The following is a 19941-nucleotide window of genomic DNA, read 5'->3' on the forward strand; positions in this document are numbered from 1 at the left end:
AACCGACATCCATTATTCTACTCAAAAGAGGATAGCAATAAAATGATGCCTAATGATATATGCTATTCCTGTAGAACAGAACATCATTCAACTCTCATCAGAGGAGTTTCTTCTTAAAGCCAGTGATATTTATTCAGAGACCCACAACTGGACAATGTACAGGACTGAGAGATTTTGAAGCTCTAAGCCCTAAATGGGATGTCTTTATCAACCCTCTCCCCTCAAGAATCAGGGATCTATGTGAAAGGGGCATCAAAAAGATCTTGAGAACCACAGATGGTGGAAGACTCCAAGGAAGCACTGTCTTCCAGATACAACAGGGCTGATACACTTACATATGAATTTGCAGAGACTGTGACAATATGCACAAGATTTATACAGGTTCAAACCAGATAAAATCTGAGCACTGAGAAGGAGAAAGCAGACATAAAATCCCACCTCTAACCAAAAAGGTATTTGCAACTGATAACTACTGAAAAAGGAAAAATCAGTTTTTCCAATGGAGTGTCACTGGGTGTATCCATCACACCTGAAGGCAGGTCCCATGCCCAGGAGCAGATGGCAAACATAAAAGGGACCCTTTTTTGTGTGCTTTTTTAAAAAAAAAATAGTTTTGTTTTTTGGTTTTTTTGTTTTGTTGTGTGTGTGTGTGTGTGTGTGTGTGTGTGTGTGTGTGTGTGTGTCTGTCTGTCTGACTGACTGGTTTTTTTGTTTTGTTTAGATTTGATTTGATTTTCATTTCGGGGTGGAGGTTGTTTTATGGGAAAGCAGGGGCAAGGGAGAAAGAGAAAGAATATGAAGTTGGGTGGGTAAGAAGAATCTGGGAGTAGTTGGAGAAAAGGAAAGAACATGACCAAAATATTCTGTATGAAAAAAATTAATTAATTTTTAAAAATCAATTACTAGCTGGGCATGGTGGCACACACCTTTAATCCCAACACTTGGGAGGCCAAGTCAAGTGGATCTCTGTGAGTTCAAGTCCAATCTGGTCTACATAGTGAGTTCTAAGACAGCCAAAGTTACACAGTGAAACCCTGTTTCAAACAAACAAACAGTCAGCTACTGACTAATAAGATAGGGATCATGGAACTGGTAGATAATCATGTTGCAAGCATCCTAAGAGAATCAGCAAGTCAAGACTCAATAGTAAATACTAAATCAAGGGGAGTATGATTGACAAGCAGTAGGGCACATATATTGACTTAAAACACCTCCCTATGGAATATGTATTACTTACAAGTGAAAAAAAAACAACTCTGCAACTATAGATTGCAGAAATATAACAATCTAACAAATGAATATCAGCAGTAAGGGACAAATAGATGTCATATACATCCAAATGTGTACCCTTGGACACTACTGGAAGGAACATACTTAGGAGTATTCTTTTTCTTTTCCTTCTTTGACTTTGGTTGGCTGGCCTTCTTTCTCTTCCTTCTTCTTCCTTCTTTTTATTTTTAAGACAGTCTCACCATGTAGCTCAGGGTATCTCCAAATTCTCAATCCTTCTGCTTCAGACTTCCTAATGCTAGGTGGGATTATAGGCATATACCCACCAATCCTGTTTTACTTAAGTATTGCAGTATTCTGTTGATGCCCAATCTGAACTTAATGAGAGATACCATGAATCACAAAATAAAAACCATTCTATTAAAAATGGATATGGAAAGATTATTATTTAAAAATTTCAACATTATAAAATAAATACTGGGCAAATATTCAAAATGAAGAGGGAAAAGAGAAATAAACTTAAAATATCTTATGCCCAGTTATGTACTGGGCCTGCCCTAGAAGAAAACAGTGAAATGGAAAATAAAGACTATGATTACAGTGATTATGGTGATATCCAATTGAAGGTGGGGCAGGAGAGTCACGTTAGCCCAGTGGTTCATGTCCAGCCTAGGGAACCAAAGAATTTAGAACAAAGGTATATAAATATAGGATTTTCTCTGAAAGGATTCAGGGGGAGAAATGAGTACCTCTCTCGCATTCATTCACTCGTTCACTCACTCTCTCTCCCTCCCTCCTTCTGTGTGTGTGTGTGTGTGTGTGTGTGTGTGTGTGTGTGTGTGTGTGTGAAGAAAAAGCAGGAAGAGAGGACAGAGAGGGAAAGTGAGAATAATATCAGGGTATATATACATATACATATATGTATATATATCAATGAGACAAAAATTTAACACTAGATAAATATAGGTAAAGGATATCTGAATGTTTACGTGTAATGTCAGCAATTTCTCTTTATGTGTGAAACAATGTCCAAATAGAAAGTGAGACAGATTTCTAGATCTAAAATACCTCCAATGATGTTTTAATATACTGACTTTCTGTCAGCATAACTGAGGGCTGAATGCATGAGAGGAAGAGAGGAGAGAGAAGTTAAATTATCATTTAGTTTCCATTAGACAAATCAAAGGAGTTATTAAGAATATGGGCATAGGGGGCTGGAGAGATGGCTCAGTGGTTTAGAGCACTGGCTGCTCTTCCAGAGGACCCAGGTTCAATTCCCAGTAACCACATGGAGGCTCACAACTGTCAATAATTCCAGTTCCAGGGAATCTGACAGTTTCACACCAATGCACATAAAATAAAGTTTTTAAAAAGAGCCAATAAAGGCATTTTTAAACATTTAAAAAAAAAAGAATGTGGACATAAAGAACATTCCATTCTCTGAATTAGCTTAAGGTCTAAATACCATTATTAAAATGAAAGATCAACTAAGTTAAACAGAGTGGCACATGGATTACAGGACACTCTAGCAGGTTTTTGACTGAAATGAGCAAAACAAGAATGTGATCAGCCTTTTACAGGCAATTTCCATCACTATAAAGGACACTCTGGGATAAAAGGAACCAAAGACACAGACTTATAAATTATGTCACCTCATCAAAAATGTTACTTCCATGGTTAAACAAAACCGATATTCTGACCAAGTCATTAAATATTCTGCAGCAAATATTTCTTAGTTTAATCTCACTATCTAAAGTCTTGAAATATTAGTATGGCTTCCCACAAAGATCTGACAAAGAAAAAATATGCTGAAATGCAGGTAACTTATATTTGTTGTTGGGAATGCAGACAGTAAGTATTTGTTCTACATGAAATTTGACCTTCCACTATAAAAGAATAATAGTGTAAGTTTGCTTCATGATAGGTAACTTGTCTCCTTTGTAATGAAAAACCAGATCTTTTACTGTGGGAGGCCAGCTGGGAGACGGGCTCCCACATTTTACCCCAGGGTACTCTTGAGGAGTGAGGGATAAGAGATTTAGATAGAAGGACAGAGGGAGAGAGACAGAAACACAGGACAGCCTCAGGAGGGCCTGGATCCTTATCCACTGGCCCATCCTGTCTCTTCTAAAGGGCTGTTTATAGGAATACCAAAGGGTAGAGCAAAAGACCTCTCCCTAGCTCAGCCAAGTGTAGACCCTTCCAATCACCTAGAAACCATGCACATGGTCAAGCAATCCTCTAATGCAGCTCTGCTAGGTAAAGCAAGCTCAGATATCACTAGGAAACCTTTGTGGGCCTCCAGAAAATTTAGATTTCTAACTTTAAGAAATATATTAAGACTGCAAATACTGATTTGTGAGGCCATTTACGAAAGCTTCTTTTCTCTCACTGGTGATAACTTTTCTACTAGAGGTATAGTAACTAACATGGATTGATTCACCAACAAAAACCAAGCTCTGTGCAGTTTCTCTACTATCAAATAAGAACCAAGAGGAACCAACAAGTTACTACTACCACAGCACCACTAAGTAACCCTATATTTTGATGACTCCCTTTCACAGGAGTGGGTCCTCTAAGACTCTAACTTCTACCAAAGAAGAAACCCACCTGAAACATCGAAGTAGAAGTTACTGGTGTGTGACAGGAAGCACTCAGGGGAGATGAAACATTCTAAAGCAACTAGGGTAGAGGGTATCCTGACATTAAAACAGGGCAGAAATGTCACTTCTATGGACTACTTATTGCACTCAGAATATGGCCCCTGCTCATTCCTCATCCTGGAACTTCCATAAATTGCCCAACATTTTGTCAAAGATATTTCTGCTTAAATTAGAGAAAATAATCTAGTTGCCTGAAACTAGAAACTTAATAATCACTACTCCAAAAGAGGAGGGACTGTAAATTTCTCCCGTGCTTGCATATGTGTTCCAGAGAGTAACAATGATGTGAAACACTGTGATAAACTGTTGTGTTCTGTGAAAGATCCACCAAAGGAAACTAATCTTAGTAACCAATTCATTGTGATGATACTGTGTTCCCCAAAATATTGTGCACCCTAATAAACTTATCTGGGGTCAGAGAACAGAATAGCCACTAGACAGACATAGAGGCCAGAAAATGGTGGCATTCACACCTTTAATCCTAGCATTCCAGAGGCAGAGACCCCTATGGATCTCTGTGAGTTCAAAGCCACACTGGAAACAGCCAGGTGTGGTAACAAGAGCCTTTAATCCCAGGAAGTAATGATAGGAAGCAGAAAGGTATATAAGGTGTGAAAACCAGGAACTAGAGTTGATTAAGCCTTTAGGCTTCTAGCAGCAGTTCAGCAGAGATTCATTTGGATGAAGACACAGAGGCTTCCAGTCTGAGGAAATAGGATCAGCTAAGGAATTAGTGAGGTGAGGCGGCTATGGCTTGTTCTGTTTTTCTGATCTTCCAGCGTTCACCCAATACCTGGCTCCAGGTTTGTTTTTATTAATAAGACCTTTTAAGTTTCATGCTACAATTCATAGATGCTCTAATTCAAATATGATCACTATTTTAAGTGATGGCAATTATTCTGCCCACTTTGAGTTCATTGCTCTTCCTCCAACATTGAACATACACAATCCTTAAGCTTTGTAGAGGACAGCATGAGATTTTCAATTTTCACAAAAATGAGTATGAACTTAAAAGATTCTGCAATGCTACTTGTTACCATCCTTAGGAAAGTTTCTTTACCTGGAGATTGATCTCTGCCTCGTAGAAGGTTAGGCATGAGCAGTAATGTCGATCTGAGTCAATATCCGTTAGGACCACCACAAAGAATGTTGGCTGTTTCCGCTCTCTGGACAGATGCCATCCACCAGGCTGACAAAACTAAAAGGATGGGAAGGAGGGGAAAGTCACATTTTAAAATAAAAATAAAAATTTATCATTTTTAATATATAAAAATATTAAAAATAACACTGTCATTAAAACTATATGATTGAGGGGCTACAGAAATAGCTCACAGGGTAAACAGTGTTTGCTTCATACACATGAAGACCAGCTCAAACCCTAGCATTCATATTGAAAAAACCAAGGGTGGTCATGTGTGCCTGACATCTCAGCACTAGGAAGCAGACAGAAGGGGGATCATAGGAGTTCACTGACTAGCTAGTCTAACCAACTGGTGAGCTCCTGATTCAAAGAACAAGACAGAAATTAGTAAAGTACATGTTGTTGACCTCTGGCTTCCATAGGTATGGGTACACACACCTGCACATGCATGTGCATATACATACAAGTATCACACACAAATTTATCTATTTGATATGGTATGCTACAACAGCTAATATTTTTTTAAAAATTCCATGTACAGATTCATAGCTATGAAAATATTCACCAAATTTTTCCATAGGTATCATTTTGAGATGTCAACCCACTTTTGGCATATGTAGGAACATAGCACCAAGGTAAAAAGACTCTTCCTCCAAATATTAGAATAAATCATGGTACAAGCTGGAGAGGAAGTGCAGAAAGGGATACTGCTTGGGAAGAGGAAGGTGACCAGCAAGATGAATGCAAAGGAAAGAGAAATGACAGAGAGTAAGGGGTGAATAAAGATAAAGTGAAATAAATGCTGGGTATGTATGAAACATCACTTCTTTGTGTATTAACCAAAACATAATTTTTAAAGTCCATGAGGGTTTGCAGAGATGGCTCAGTGGTTGTGTGCTTGCTGTTTACCAAACCACCAAAGTTCAGATCCCAGCATACTTGTAACAATCCAAGTATGGCCTCCCATGTACCTTTTAACACCAGTGCTGCTAAAAGAAGTGAGAAGGGATGCTGAGGCTGCTAGCAAAAACACAGGCTCCAGATTCAGGGAAAGACTTTGCCTCAAAGGAATATTTACAGAGAATGATGAAGGAAGGTATCCCACACTCACTTCTAGTCTCTGCACCCACCACCACATACATGTTCACATATACAAGTCTGCAATACATCGTATGTGCATATATCACACACATTAAAAATAAAATGGATTCATTAAAAAGCATTGTAACTTTTAATGTGAGTAAATCATATGAATTTATTTTTTGTACTCTTTTGTAGTTCTTAAAAATCAATTAGCACATAGAACACTGAGCCAAGAAATCCTGAGAATCGCAGTTTTACGGCAAGTGAGTGTTAGCATGTAACTACCTTGGCTTACACTCCAGGGAAGGAGAAAGGAATAGCTGTGGTACAACCAAGAAGTTTATTCAGATTATAACAAGCTCAGAAATGTCTTTCAAAATCCTGTTACTTTCTTTCAATGAAATTTTTTGTCAGAATTTCATACATTATTTTTATTAGGTTTTTAAAAATGTTTTGATGTTTCATAGATATGCTGAATTTTAGTCACTTTCACATACACGCCCGTTACCTCTCTCCCTCTGAAACGCTTCTTCCTAACCGTCTCATATTCTAAACTGACTCAGAATCAGACCTGAGGTGCCTGGTATTGGTTGAAAATAATAAAGTTGCATGCTCACCATCACCAGGTCTATTACCCCTTATTTGACAAACTACTCCTCTGACATAAAGCAAATCCGTTCTATGAATTAGTAGCAGATACATATAGTCTCATGGGATATAGTTCATGTTCATTAGGGGATTGTTAGGTTTGGAAAAACTGCATACCCAGGAGAATTACAGTTATTTTCACTGAATTGTAAATGAAACGAAGGTTTCAAAAAAGAAAAAGCTGTATTTTAGTTCTAATTTTATTAAGTTTGTTTCACTTATAAAACTGAAGTTAACTGTCACAGAAGAGTTCACAAATAAATAAAAATAATAAATAAAAACCTTTTTAGAGCAAACAGACCTATTAGATAGACACCTGGATATTTTTCATTACCTGAAACTAGAAAAAGCAACTATATCCAGTTTCTCAATTTTTTATACATACAGAGAATATAAGAATTTAACAGAATGACAAGGTTCATGGTGTATTTGAACTAAACTGAATGGTCTTCCAGAGACGGCATACTAAGATATTTGGATAACAGTCATATATAGCATCTGGATAACAGTCATATATAGCATCACTGGTGAGTAGCTTTATCCACATCTATAAAAATCATACTTTACTGACCTGTAGTAAAGAAGAGTATGCCATCATTAAACTAAAACATTAAATGCAACCCTTTTAAAAGTCTACAAGAGGCTGGAGAGATGGCTCAGTGGTTAAGAGTACTGACTATTCTTCCAGAGGACCCGGGTTCAATTCCCAGCACCCACATGGAAGCTAACAACAGTCTGTAATTCCAAGATCTGATACCCCTCACACAGACATACATGCAGGCAAAACACTAATATAAATATCTAGATAGATAGATAGATAGATAGATAGATAGATAACAAGAAAGCTGGCGGTGGTGGTGCACGCCTTTCATCCTAGCAGATGGGAGGCTGGGAGGCAGCAAGTGGATCTCTTTGAGTCTGAGGCGAGCCTGGTCTACCGAGTGAGTTCCAGGACAGCCAAAACTACTCTAAGAAACCCTGTCTCAAAAAAATAAAAAAATAAAATAAAACACGAAATATCCAAAGGGAGAAGACTGTAAGACTTCCTTAGTTACTCAAATAGCCCTATTTCCCTACTTTACACCACAACAGGAATTTGGGGATTAAAAGGTACTAACCTTAAAATTGGGGGAAATTCCAAGGATTATTTACAACTAGGTAAGTATTTCTTCATAACTCTATTTAATGCAGCCAGAGCAAAGAAAACAATGGCACTTCAGATAGTTTTACTAAGCTTTTCAATCAAAGCTTGCCAATAGTTACCTATATACTGGTTACATGTGAGATTCCTTATTTCAAATATAAAATTATGACTACACACAGGAATTATTTTAAAGTATGCACTGGAAAATAACATCAGACTCAAACTTTACAGGAAAATTTGAATCTATATTCTCACACGAAATACATAAGTACATAAATATACAGTTAATAAAATTTATAAAACTAAGTGCATAAAAATGATGTTTCAAAGCATGAAAACAAACAGCTTTAAGCTATAACTAGAAATGCATGTTTACTGTATCACAGAGAAGCGGTACCAGGACTTGGAGATGGGAAGGTGACCCTAACATCTAATGAGAGGTTATTTATTCCCTTAGGATCTGGATTTGAAAAGCAATGATGCTAGCTGGCTTAGTCATTTTCATTCTCCACAAAGTGTGCTGATGAACCAATAAACAAGGAGAGAGTGGACACTACAATTCCTAAACCTAGGCTCCAGCCACATTTCTGACAGGAATGTGAGAGAATATTTAGACAGCTGGGAACAGGGTAGTCACTAAAAGACAATGAGCAGAATGATAAGCATTAAACAAACAGAAAAAATCCAGGGTTTTATGTTCCCTAGTGTCTTTACTGGCAAACAGGAGAGGTACTTGCTATCACAGGTGCAAACTTAAAATGCTTAACTGGCTGACAACATTGAGACTTATATTTTGGCCACCTTCAAATAACTGAGAAAGCATATGTATCTGGAACTACATTATCAATGAACATACTGTATAAACTAACCAAAAAAAATACTGAATTTTGTCTCACACATACATGGGTAGATGCAACAAAATATGTCTCTTAACATCGTCTTTCTGGCTTGACCTCATCATTTCACACAAATCAGATCCATGAAAATGTTACAGTGTATCTGGGAATACCGAAGCAGGGGATTATTCCTTATTAATCTAAAGTTTCTTTGAGACCTTAGCATAGCTTGGGAACTGGTACTCAAGGGTGCAAAGTCAGGAATGCTCAGTGCTCAGTACCCTGGGATTCTGCATGGCGATACATTACAAACACTAACTTTGTTTCATTACCCAAACATTAGAAGTAGATCATGTCCAATAAAACAGTCCAGCTATCCACAAACTAAAGTATAAATATAGAAGACCCATAGTTGTAAAACCACTACGCATTAAAAAGGCTATGAAGATGGGAGTAGGACATTTTGTAGGGAGCTCCAGAGGGAGCAGGGGTAGTCATATTGGAGCTACAAACATGCAAGTATATAAATTAAAGCTAATCTTTTTTGATAATTTAATGGTGCCTAATAATGTATTAAAGAGCTATTAAAATACGGAGTTGAAAAACAGAGACTTTAGGGTTGGGGATTTAGCTCAGTGGTAGAGTGCTTGTCTAGCAAGCGCAAGGCCCTGGGTTCGATCCTCAGCTCAAAAAACAAACAAAAACAGAAAAACAGAGACTTCATATCTGTAAAAACTCTGACTAACCATAACTCAGAAACCTTAGTTTCCACTGAAACTAAAGCTAGGGATGCTGAGGTCATATGGCCAGCTTGGGATAGCACTGGAGCTAGACGTCAACTCTATAGTCTGTAGGAACTGCATCCTTTCACTGATGGCTTACTGTAAATCCTTCAGAGATATTATTTTGTGATCGTATAAACTCATATCAGGAAAAAATAAAATGAAGTAAACATTGTAATAGACCGCATTTGTAGCCACTCATCTTTGGCAGAGTACATGCATATGTATTTATTTTCTTTCTCTCTGTCTATGTCTCTTCTTTTCTTTCCTTCTTTCAAGATAAAAGGAGACCTATCTGTCATACACACAGCTATTAGCCCCTTTTCTTCATTTTCAGTAACATGTACATGTTCCTGTGTATGACTCAGTGTTTATCAGACAAAACCTTGCTATAGAGCTCATGTGACATCCAACATGCAACCCTCCTGCATCTAGAGATTACAGGAATGCGCCATTGAGGTCAGCAACACAATTATTTTTAATAACAATAATGACATTGCAGGTATACAAATACTTCGGCTGAAATTTAACTCACTCCCTATTGCTGATGTTTAGGATGTTTACCTTTTTGTTATAACTAATGTTGAAGTACACACAACATTATAGAAATCTTTGCAGATATTTTTCAATATTCTCTTATGGAACTATAACATTTTGTAGAGTGTGTATAATTAAGCACAATTAGTTTAATTACCTTTGAGTTCCGTTTTTAAGGTTGTGCAACCTCAAGAATATTTTTTCATGGCATATTTCTAAGGAAAAATTTTTTCCTTTTTTTATTTCTTATATTTGTGTTTTAATTTTACATATCAGCCATGGGTTCCCCTGTCCTTCCCCATCCCCTCCATTCCCATCTCCTCCAGGGCCAAGACTCCCCTGGGGATTCAATTCAACCTGGTGGATTCAGTACAGGCAGGTCCAGTCCCCTCCTTCCAGGCTGAGCAAAGCATCCCTGTGCAGGCCCAAGGTTCCAAACAGCCAGCTCATGCACTAAGGACAGGTCCGGGGCCCACTGCCTGGGTGCCTCCCAAACAGTTCAAGCTATTCAATTGTCCCACTTATCCACAGGGCCTGCTCCAGCTGGGGGCTCCACAGCCTTTGGTTCATAATTCATGTGCTTCCATTTGTTTGGCTATTTGTCCCTGTGCTTTTCCAATCTTGGTCTCAACAATTCACACTCTTATAGTCCCTCCTCTTTCTCGACAGTTGGACACCTGGAACTCCACCTTGGGCCTGGCTGAGGATCTCTGCATCTACTTCCACCAGTTATTGGATGAGAGTTCCAGCACGACCATTAGGGTGTTTGGCCACCTGATCTCCAGACTAGGTCAGATCAGGCTTTCTCTCAACCATTGCCAGTAGTCTTCAGTGGATGTATCATTGTGGATTTCTGGGGGCCTCTCTAGCACTTTGCTTCTTCCTGTTCTCATGTGGTCATCATTTATCATGGTCTGTTATTCTTTGTTCTCCATTTCTGTTCTTGATCCAGCTGGGATCTCCCGCTCCCCTAAGCTTTCTTTCCCTCAAACCTTGCCCTTCATTACTCCCACTGTAGTCCAGGTTGTTCATGTAGATCTCATCCATTTCTCTGTCACTGAGCAATCCCTGTGTCTTTCCTAGGGTCCCGTTTTCTAGGTAGCCTCCCTGAAGTTGTGTAGCAGTCTATTCATCTTTGTTTTACATCTAGTATCCTTCTATGAGTGAGTACATACCATGTTTGTCCTTCTGAGTCTGGGTTACCTCACTCAGGATGATTTTTTCTAGATCCATCCATTTGCCTGCAAACCTCAAGATGTCATTATTTTTCTCTACTGAGTAGTACTCCATTGTGTATATGTACCATATTTTCTTTATCCAGTCTTCAGTTGAAGGGCATCTAGGTTGTTTCCAGGTTCTGGCTATTACAAACAATGCTGATATGAACATAGCTGAGCAATTGCCCTTGTGGTATGATTGAGCATTCCTTGGGTATATGTCCAAGAGTGCTACAGCTGGGTCTTGGGGGAGATGGATTCCCAATTTTCTAAGGAAGCACCATATTGATTTCCAAAGTGGCTGTACAAGCTTGCATTCCCACCAGCAGTGGAGGAGAGTTCCTCTTGCTCCACATCTTCTCCAGCATAAGCTGTCTTCTGTGTTTTTGATCTTAGCCATTCTGACAGGTGTAAGGTGGTATCTTAGAGTCGTTTTGATTTGCATTTCCCGGATAATTAGGGATGTTGAGCAATTCCTTAAATGTCTTTCAGTCATTTGAGCTTCCTCTGTTGAGAATTCTCTGAGAACTATTATTATAGAGCTAAAGAGATGGTTCAGTTGTTAAGAGCTTTGCTACTCTTTCAAAAGACCCAGGTCTAGTTTCTAGCATCCACGTGGTGATTCACAAAGATCCATAATTTTAGTTCCAGAGGTATCAGACACCCTCTTCTGGCCCTGGCACTGTACACAGTGGTGTATATACATATATGCAGATACAAAACACTTACAAACATAAAGCTTAAAATCTTTTTTAAAAAATTAAATAGTAGTATGAACTACAAACCAAAGAAAAGTTGATTTGCTAAATAGACTAACAAAAAAATTTAAGAGACTAAATCTATGCCAGAAGAGGGTTAGACACAAGCTCTATTCTTTGTATATATTTTTCCAAGTTCAGAGAAAATATAACAGTTTCAAAGAGTAGCCAACTTTAGAGTTTGAGAAACTCAAATCTTTTATTATAAAATAACAGGTGTCAAAAACATGCTCAATTTCAGCGAGGAACTTTTGATGAAGTATATCTTTTACAGGGACTACTCAAAACTCTTTGATTACAATGAAACTTATTTTAAGTGGGTAAACATATATTGCTCTTAACTTTAAAAAATTACAGGTAGATTATGTTACTTAATAAACAATATAATATTGTATTGTATTCATCATGTATAAAATAATGATTATCTGCCAAAATTATATGAACAAATTGACTGAACATGGAATTCATATGATTAAGTTGGCATACAGAAAAACATGAAAATAACTAGTTTTATGTGAAGCCAGTAATAAGCAATTAGAAAAACAAATAACATTCACAATTCAAAAACACAGGCTAAGCCAACCTTTCTCAAGCTTTGTACAATTTGATGTTAGTCTCATGAGAATCCTACACGTAAGACTTTAAATATGAAATTTGAAGAGGCAACACCAGAGAGAAAAATGAATTTTTAGAATTTTTAGCTTCTAACATTCAAGCTTTGAAACTAAACATAAAACTACCAATCAATTACAAATATGAAAGTCCAAAGTGAGTAAAATAATGTTATTAATGACTTCTAGTTAAGTATGGCAGATGAAACCTGCTTTATATTAAGTAGAAGTAAATGGGAAAAGAGATTATAACAGGTTAACAAGATTTTGGAAAGCAGAGTACCATTTTACACCAGAAATTTCTGGAAAACACTGGACTATAGTTAACAAACAGTTAGAAATACCACTAAATATAAAAGAAATGCCAAAGCAAATGGACAAACAAAAGAGGGGAACTTGCTATTAATAGGTTTACTGGCTTCTGAGTCAATATTGCAGCTTGCATTTATAGAAACATGTATGAGAATATATTATTTATTAAATTAAATAGTATTAAATATGCAGATTCAAATAGTACAATGGCATTTAAAGTCTATTTAAAGTTACAACTTTTCACCACATAAAAATATTGTACTTTTCAGTTTTGCTTTTTGAGACAGGGTTTGTCTGTATATTCTGGCTGTCCTGGAACTCACTCTGTAAATCACTGATCTTGAACTCACAGATATCTGCTTGCCTCTACCTCCTGAGTGCTGGGCACAATAGGTTAGTTTTGATTTCTAACATCAAGTTATTTCACATATATTACACAAACTCTGTAAGATAGACTTATTAAAGCTATAGTCACTCAAAACAAAATTTTATAAATAGCTTCAATGAAACAAAGAATCATAACATCAAGACTTTGTATATTTTAAGGGAAAATTAAGATTCTAAAACATTGACATTTTACAGTCTTTTAGGACCAACAAATCTCACTTCTTGAAATGAACTCTTTATTTTTTAAAAGATTTATTTATTTATTATGTATACATAAAAGGGTACCAGATCTCATTACAGATGGTTGTGAGCCACCATGTGGGTGCTGGGAATTGAACTCAGGACCTCTGGAAGAGCAGTCGGTGCTCTTAACCTGAGCCATCTCTCCAGCCCATGAACTCTTTTAATGGTCTGAAACATATGTGCACAACGTCTCAGAAAGTAACTTTTAATAAAAACTTAAAATTAACAGTAGTCATATAAATTCCTTGGTTTTTGAGGAAATTTAAATTTTTCTTCTTAAATGGAGGAAATAAAGTGCATCCCATTTTAATACTTCTTCCTTTCTGGTAAACTCTACCCACTGGAATTTTACTCATTTCCTGGATAACAAACAGAAAGTATGCTATCACTTGGGGCTTTTCCACTCATAATTCCATTACCATGTTCTTGAACAAGACATACCAGTATAATATTGCCAACTGACCCTTCCACAAGGAGTATACATCGCAGGGCCTAAGAGCTACATATGTAGGAGCTTAGTGGCTAGCATTTTCACAGTGTGTGCAAGACCCTAGGTTCCATCACTAGAACCACTTAACAAGTAAAAAAGTCTAAGCAACTGTGACCACACATAATATACGGTCATTAACAAGTCTTTATTTAGTTGCTACTTGTAAGGGTACCTCCTATAACAAGTGCTCAATAAAGGTCACTTTAAGAAAAAAAGTACTTCCTATATTTTTCATTAAGAGGAATTAAAATTATTTGAAATATTTTAACTTTTAACTGAAAGTATTAAATTTCTTATTAAATGAAAATCAAGGAAGTATACTTTCTTTAACAAATGTCTTACAAGGAAAAAAATCAGAGAAAGAGAAATACTATAGATTAAGAAATATTTAAAGCCCTTAGAAGGCAGAGGCAGGAAGATCTTTGAATTCCAGGCCAGACTGATCTGTAGCAAATTCTAGGACAGAGAGGGCTACACAGAGAAACTTATTATTGAAAAACAAAGAACCAAAACAAAACCAAAAAAAGGAAGAAGAGGAGGAGAAGAAGAAATATTTAAAATACTTATCTTCCAAATGCACATATCATCATTGTTTAGATGATAATTCATATAAAAACACCATGGAAAAACAGTAAAAGAGTAATATTCAGAGACATACACAAACAGATATGTGAAGGTTTAATGTTTGGTAAGTACTTTGTGTTTCAGAAATACATACTGATGCTGGGCTGTGGTGGCATACACAAGTAATCTAAGCACTCAGGAGGTACGGACACAAGGATCATGAGTTCAAGGCCAGGAAAGCATAGGCTACATAGTGAGATCTTATCTCTCCTTCTTCCCCCTAAAAGTCATAATACAGCAATACATACAGAAATATTTATAGATAAAATGATATTAAATTGAATTATCTAGAATGATTTTGAGACTTGAAGATGACAAACTCAAGATTAGCCTTGTCTACAGAGGGAGTTCTAGCCCAGCTTGGAAATTTAGTGACATCTTGTCTCAAAATAAGTTTCTGTTGTTGTGGTTTTCATTAAGAACATAGAAAATTAGGGGCTGAGGAGATGGCTCAGTGGGTAAGAGCACTTGTCGCTCTTGCACAGGAACTGCATTCAATTCCCAGCTCCCATATGGTGTGGCCCACAGCGGTCTATAACGCCAGTTCCCAGGGTTTTGGCGCCCTCCTCTGACACCAGGAACACACATGGTGGGTGTGCAAACATACATGCACATAAAATAATATAATGAATTTCAAATTAATTTTAAAAATATAAACTAAAATATCAAAACAAAGAACAGTGACTCTCTTTTTTGAATTGTGGATTGTTTGCTTTTTTGTTTTGCTTTGTTTTAAACAGACGATTGAACCTAGGACATCACAAATATTGAACAACTAAGTGCTCTACTACTGAACTATCAATCTAGTCTCTTAACAGAATGAAACTCCCTTACTGTAAACATTTTGACAACTTATCAGATGTGTTAAAGAGAGTTCATAAGGAAAGCTAAAGATGATTATCTCATGGCTTTTGCCACCAACCAGCTAAGAAATAGATCCTGATTTGACCCCTAATTTAGACTATGGTTTGAGTAAGTTTCCTAATTTCTCTGAACCTCAGTTTTTCTAGAACAAAAAATATCTCTCATTTCACAATCAGGATTAAAGAATATGCATGTAAATGATTAGCACAGTGCCTAGTGCTGAAATAGTAAATATGCTATAGAGCTGGCCAATCACAGCAGTGATATTCAAGTTTACAGGTAATCGGTTTCATTTTCACTGTTACTTATATTGCATAAACAGGACAAGATTGACAAATGGAACCTACCAAACTTGGAGCCTGAGTCACAACCAGTTGGATAGTACAGGGAACAGAGGAACCATTTTTTAAAGGATGACTCTCTGTGTGGTGTGGGGGTGGGGGGTGGGGGGTTAAATGATGGTGACCCTCATACTAAAAGCAACTGATTCAACTGGTTTATTGAGAAACCATGTGCCACCCTCAGTCTCTAGAATTGAAAACACAGTAAGACAGATGAAGCCTTTTCCCCTTCACTTTACTGTCTGGTATTTCTGGTGTTCCAATGACACATGATTAGTAACTTAAACATAAAAATAATTCAAGGAAATATCTGGACTTAAAAATATATAAATAGTAGCTTTCTACTCTGTGGACTCACACAAGGATTTATAAATGGCCATATCTCTCAGAATCTGTTCTCTTCCTTGGTACCTGATAAAGAATTCACTCAGATGCAAAGTGCATAAACCTCAGCAAACATCTGCATTAAATTATCCTTCAGACACCAAAGATCAAATAAAATAAATTTCCAAGTTCAATTGAAGCCACAGATGAGATTTCAGTGTAAAAATGAACTAAGCTTTGCTGTAGATGCTGACTGGTTAGAACAACCAGTTGGAACTGCACAATAGATGTCACTTCAAAACATAGGGCACTGTAGAACCTGTGATTTGGATATGACTCAAAACATACAGCTAAAGAGAACTAATGAAATATGATTCGAGCAGTTCAAATTTGTTAGTTTTAGTTCTCATGAGCTTCAGAACAATGTTTGGTATGAAATGTTAACACTGTTTTTGATAAGACCTGTCTAAACAAGATGGGTTTTATTTACCAAAACAGAAACAATGTTTTTGCTTGATTTTGGCAGTCGGATAACTTTAGAAGCTATCATCTGTCAGTCACCAGAATGTTTACTGCTTGTTTACTTATTGCAGCCCTTCTGAGAAAGGCATTTGCAGAATACTTGCTGCCTGCTAAATATTATTGTCAGAAGCACCAACCAGAGATGGCTATCTGGTTGAGCTGTTTGTCTTCATCCTTTGAAAAAAATTAGAACAAACAGAACAAAATGTTCTGCTCCAAAAGCTCAGGCTGAATGTATCTGGATGATAGCAAATGGGTGTTTCTTTGGAACTTCAGAGGTAACAACATTTGAAACAGAGCCTGGGAGAAGACACTTTTCAATGTTACATCATCAAAACTAAAACACAAGGAAAAAACTTCCATTGAAACAGCAACATTAAAATCAGTTGTTCACAGATGAGAAAGAGACCAACTGCCACAATATAATCATGTCTCAAGCCAGACATCAGAACTCAGAGAAACCAAGATTTAATATATATTTGATGAAAAAGAAAATAAGAACCAGGCAGTCTCCAATTCCATTCACTCACTTACTACCACATAACTATACACTTAAAATAGTAAATTTTATGTTGTGCACATTTAAACTAAATTATACATCTACATAGTGAAAGAATAGCCGGTGGGCCTAAACCACTTACCAACAGAGGAATACACAAATTTTTTATTTAAAAATAAAAAATTGAAACTATCAGAACTGAAGCCAGGTATAGTGGCACACAACTATAATCCCAGCACTCAGAGAAAAGGAGGTAGGAAGCTAGCCAAAGGCTTGAGGACAGCCTGGTCTATACAGCAAGTTGTAGGCTAAACATGGTGACATGGTGAAACCTATTTCAAAAAAGGAAGAAAGAAAAAGAAAAACAAAGAAAAGGCACCTCAAACCATTAAAATTAGTATATTAAATTGTCAAAAGACAATTCTCTATTACCTAAACTCTGGGAATTAGGCAGATATGCTAACCCTAATGCAACTTTTCTCCTCTTGAATTCTCAGATCTAGGATCTATGAACAAGGAATGCTGGCTTCAGTTCTGACACATCAGAAATGACATTTCAAAATTATTATTTTAAAATCATCAACACACCTAAGGAGTGATATAATCATTAAATCATTCAATGTAATGCATTATAAAAAACAAACTGAAAGACGAAAAGGCACAAGATCATCTCCTTAGATGCAGAAAAGACTTTTGACAAAATCTAACACCCCTTCATGATAAAAGTTCTGGAGAGGTCAGGGATACAAGGGATATACCTGAACATAATAAAGCACTTTACAGAAAGCCCATAGCCAACTTCAACTTAAATGGAGAAAAATTCAAAGTAATTCCAGTAAAATCAGGCACAAGACAAGGTTGCCCACTCTTTCCACACCTATCAAAAATACAGAACTTGAAGACTTAGCAGGAACAACAAGACAACTGAAAGATATCAGGGGGAGACAAATTAAAAAGGAGAAGTCAAAGTTCTTTATTTGCAGATGATATGATAGTGTGTATAAGTGACCCTAACAATTCCACCAGGGAACTCTCTACAGCTGATAAACTCTATCAGCAAAGTAGCTGGATACAAAATAAACTCACAAAAATCAGTAGCCCTCCTATATAAAAATGACAGACCAAATGAGAAAGAAATCAGGGAAATAATATCCTTCACAATAAAATATTTGATTGTGTAACTCTAACCAAGCAAGTAAAATACTTGTATGATAAAAACTTCTCAACACTGAAGAAAACAATTGAAGAGTTCCTCCCCACCTCTGCTCCCATCCTGATCCACCCTCTTTCTGACTCTTCTTAAACAACCAGGCATCTAAGGGATAACAATGAAATAAAGTAAAATATAGTAAGACAAAAAAAAATCAGAGTAGGAAAACAAACAAAAGAAAAAGAGCCCAAGAAAAGGCACATAAAAAGATGCAGACAAGGAAGCACACTCATTTGCACATTCAGGATTACTATAAAAACACAGAACTGGACAGATGTGGGCCAGTACAATGAACAGGTATGTGGTGGAGAAATGGGAAAGAAGGAGAAGCCAAGTGTAGAGAGAAGCAGAGCTGAAGACACGAAGGCAGTAAGCTGATATGGATGGCCTACACACCACCTGAGGCCATGTGATGTCCAGCCCTATGACACCAGCGATCTGTGTTGATGTCCATGGCTCATGTTGCCACCAAAAAAGCCATAGGGATGCCAGTGGTCTGATCCACCATCTGAGGTCATGATAATGTCTGAGGGCCACGCTGCCGCCAGGGCCATACTAATATGAGTGGCCTGCCTTGCCACCAAGGCCATGGTGATGTCCAGCCTAAGCTGCAACTAAGGGCCATGTCAGTGTAGATGTGCATGGCCTGTGTTACTACTGGGGGCCATTTGAGAGCTGGCCTTGGTGATCTGGGCACCAGAGAACTGGTCCCTCACTGCCTCAGCTGAAGTGCTGCTTTCCACCTGCCCCCAGCTGGCAGCAATGGCATCAGCACAGAAGAGTTGGCCCTGACCCTTACCTGAGGGAGGCAGTGCCTGTGGAGGCCTGGACTGACAACTCAGCTACTATCCAGGCCCAAATCCAGGGCTTTGAATTGGCACACCCCAACATCTATCCCATCTACAACCTGCTGGAGCATGTGAAGGCACTGGTCCTGTGGAACCATAGCTGCATGATCTCCATGACTTGGAGCAACAGCAGGATATCTGAGTGAAGTTTTGGTGAGGGTCCAGTACTGATGATGTACCAGAAGCCAGAGGCCTTGAACCAGACCAACAACTCACTGCAGTAAACATTTGCAAGTAAAGCTGTTTGGGCCAAAGGGTATACTGCGTGATACACTGCAGCTCCAAGGCCATTACAAGAAAGGAGCATGTGATGGAAAGGTGGGGAAAGATGGAGGACTGACATGTTTTCTTTTCTTTTTTCTTTTTTCAACTTTATTTTTGGGCGAAGCTATAGGGGTAGAGGATGGAGAGCAGACATGAAGGGGTTGGAAAATGAGTGGAATTGGGGTGCATGATGTGAAATTCCCAAAGAATCAATATAAGGAATTATGTTTAAAAAAGCCAAAAACCCCACAAAACTGCAAGCCATTATACACACACACACACACACACACACACACACACACACAAAGGGACCTGGAGTATAATAAAATAAAATAAAATTTTATTAAATTAAATTATTTTAAA

The 19941-nt window shown here is 37.5% G+C and overlaps 1 protein-coding gene across 1 annotated transcript in view; it reads right to left on the bottom strand.

The window, feature by feature from the left end:
• Positions 1–19941, bottom strand: part of Sbf2 (SET binding factor 2) — a 345635-nt gene that overhangs the window by 192809 nt on the left and 132885 nt on the right. Inside the window, exon 5 of the mRNA XM_036177261.1 lies at positions 4954–5091. Coding sequence (XP_036033154.1) covers positions 4954–5091 — 138 coding nt within the window. The remainder of the gene's footprint in view (positions 1–4953; positions 5092–19941) is intronic.

The sequence above is a fragment of the Onychomys torridus genome, chromosome 1 (assembly GCF_903995425.1).
Source record: "Onychomys torridus chromosome 1, mOncTor1.1, whole genome shotgun sequence".
Lineage (NCBI taxonomy): Eukaryota > Metazoa > Chordata > Mammalia > Rodentia > Cricetidae > Onychomys > Onychomys torridus.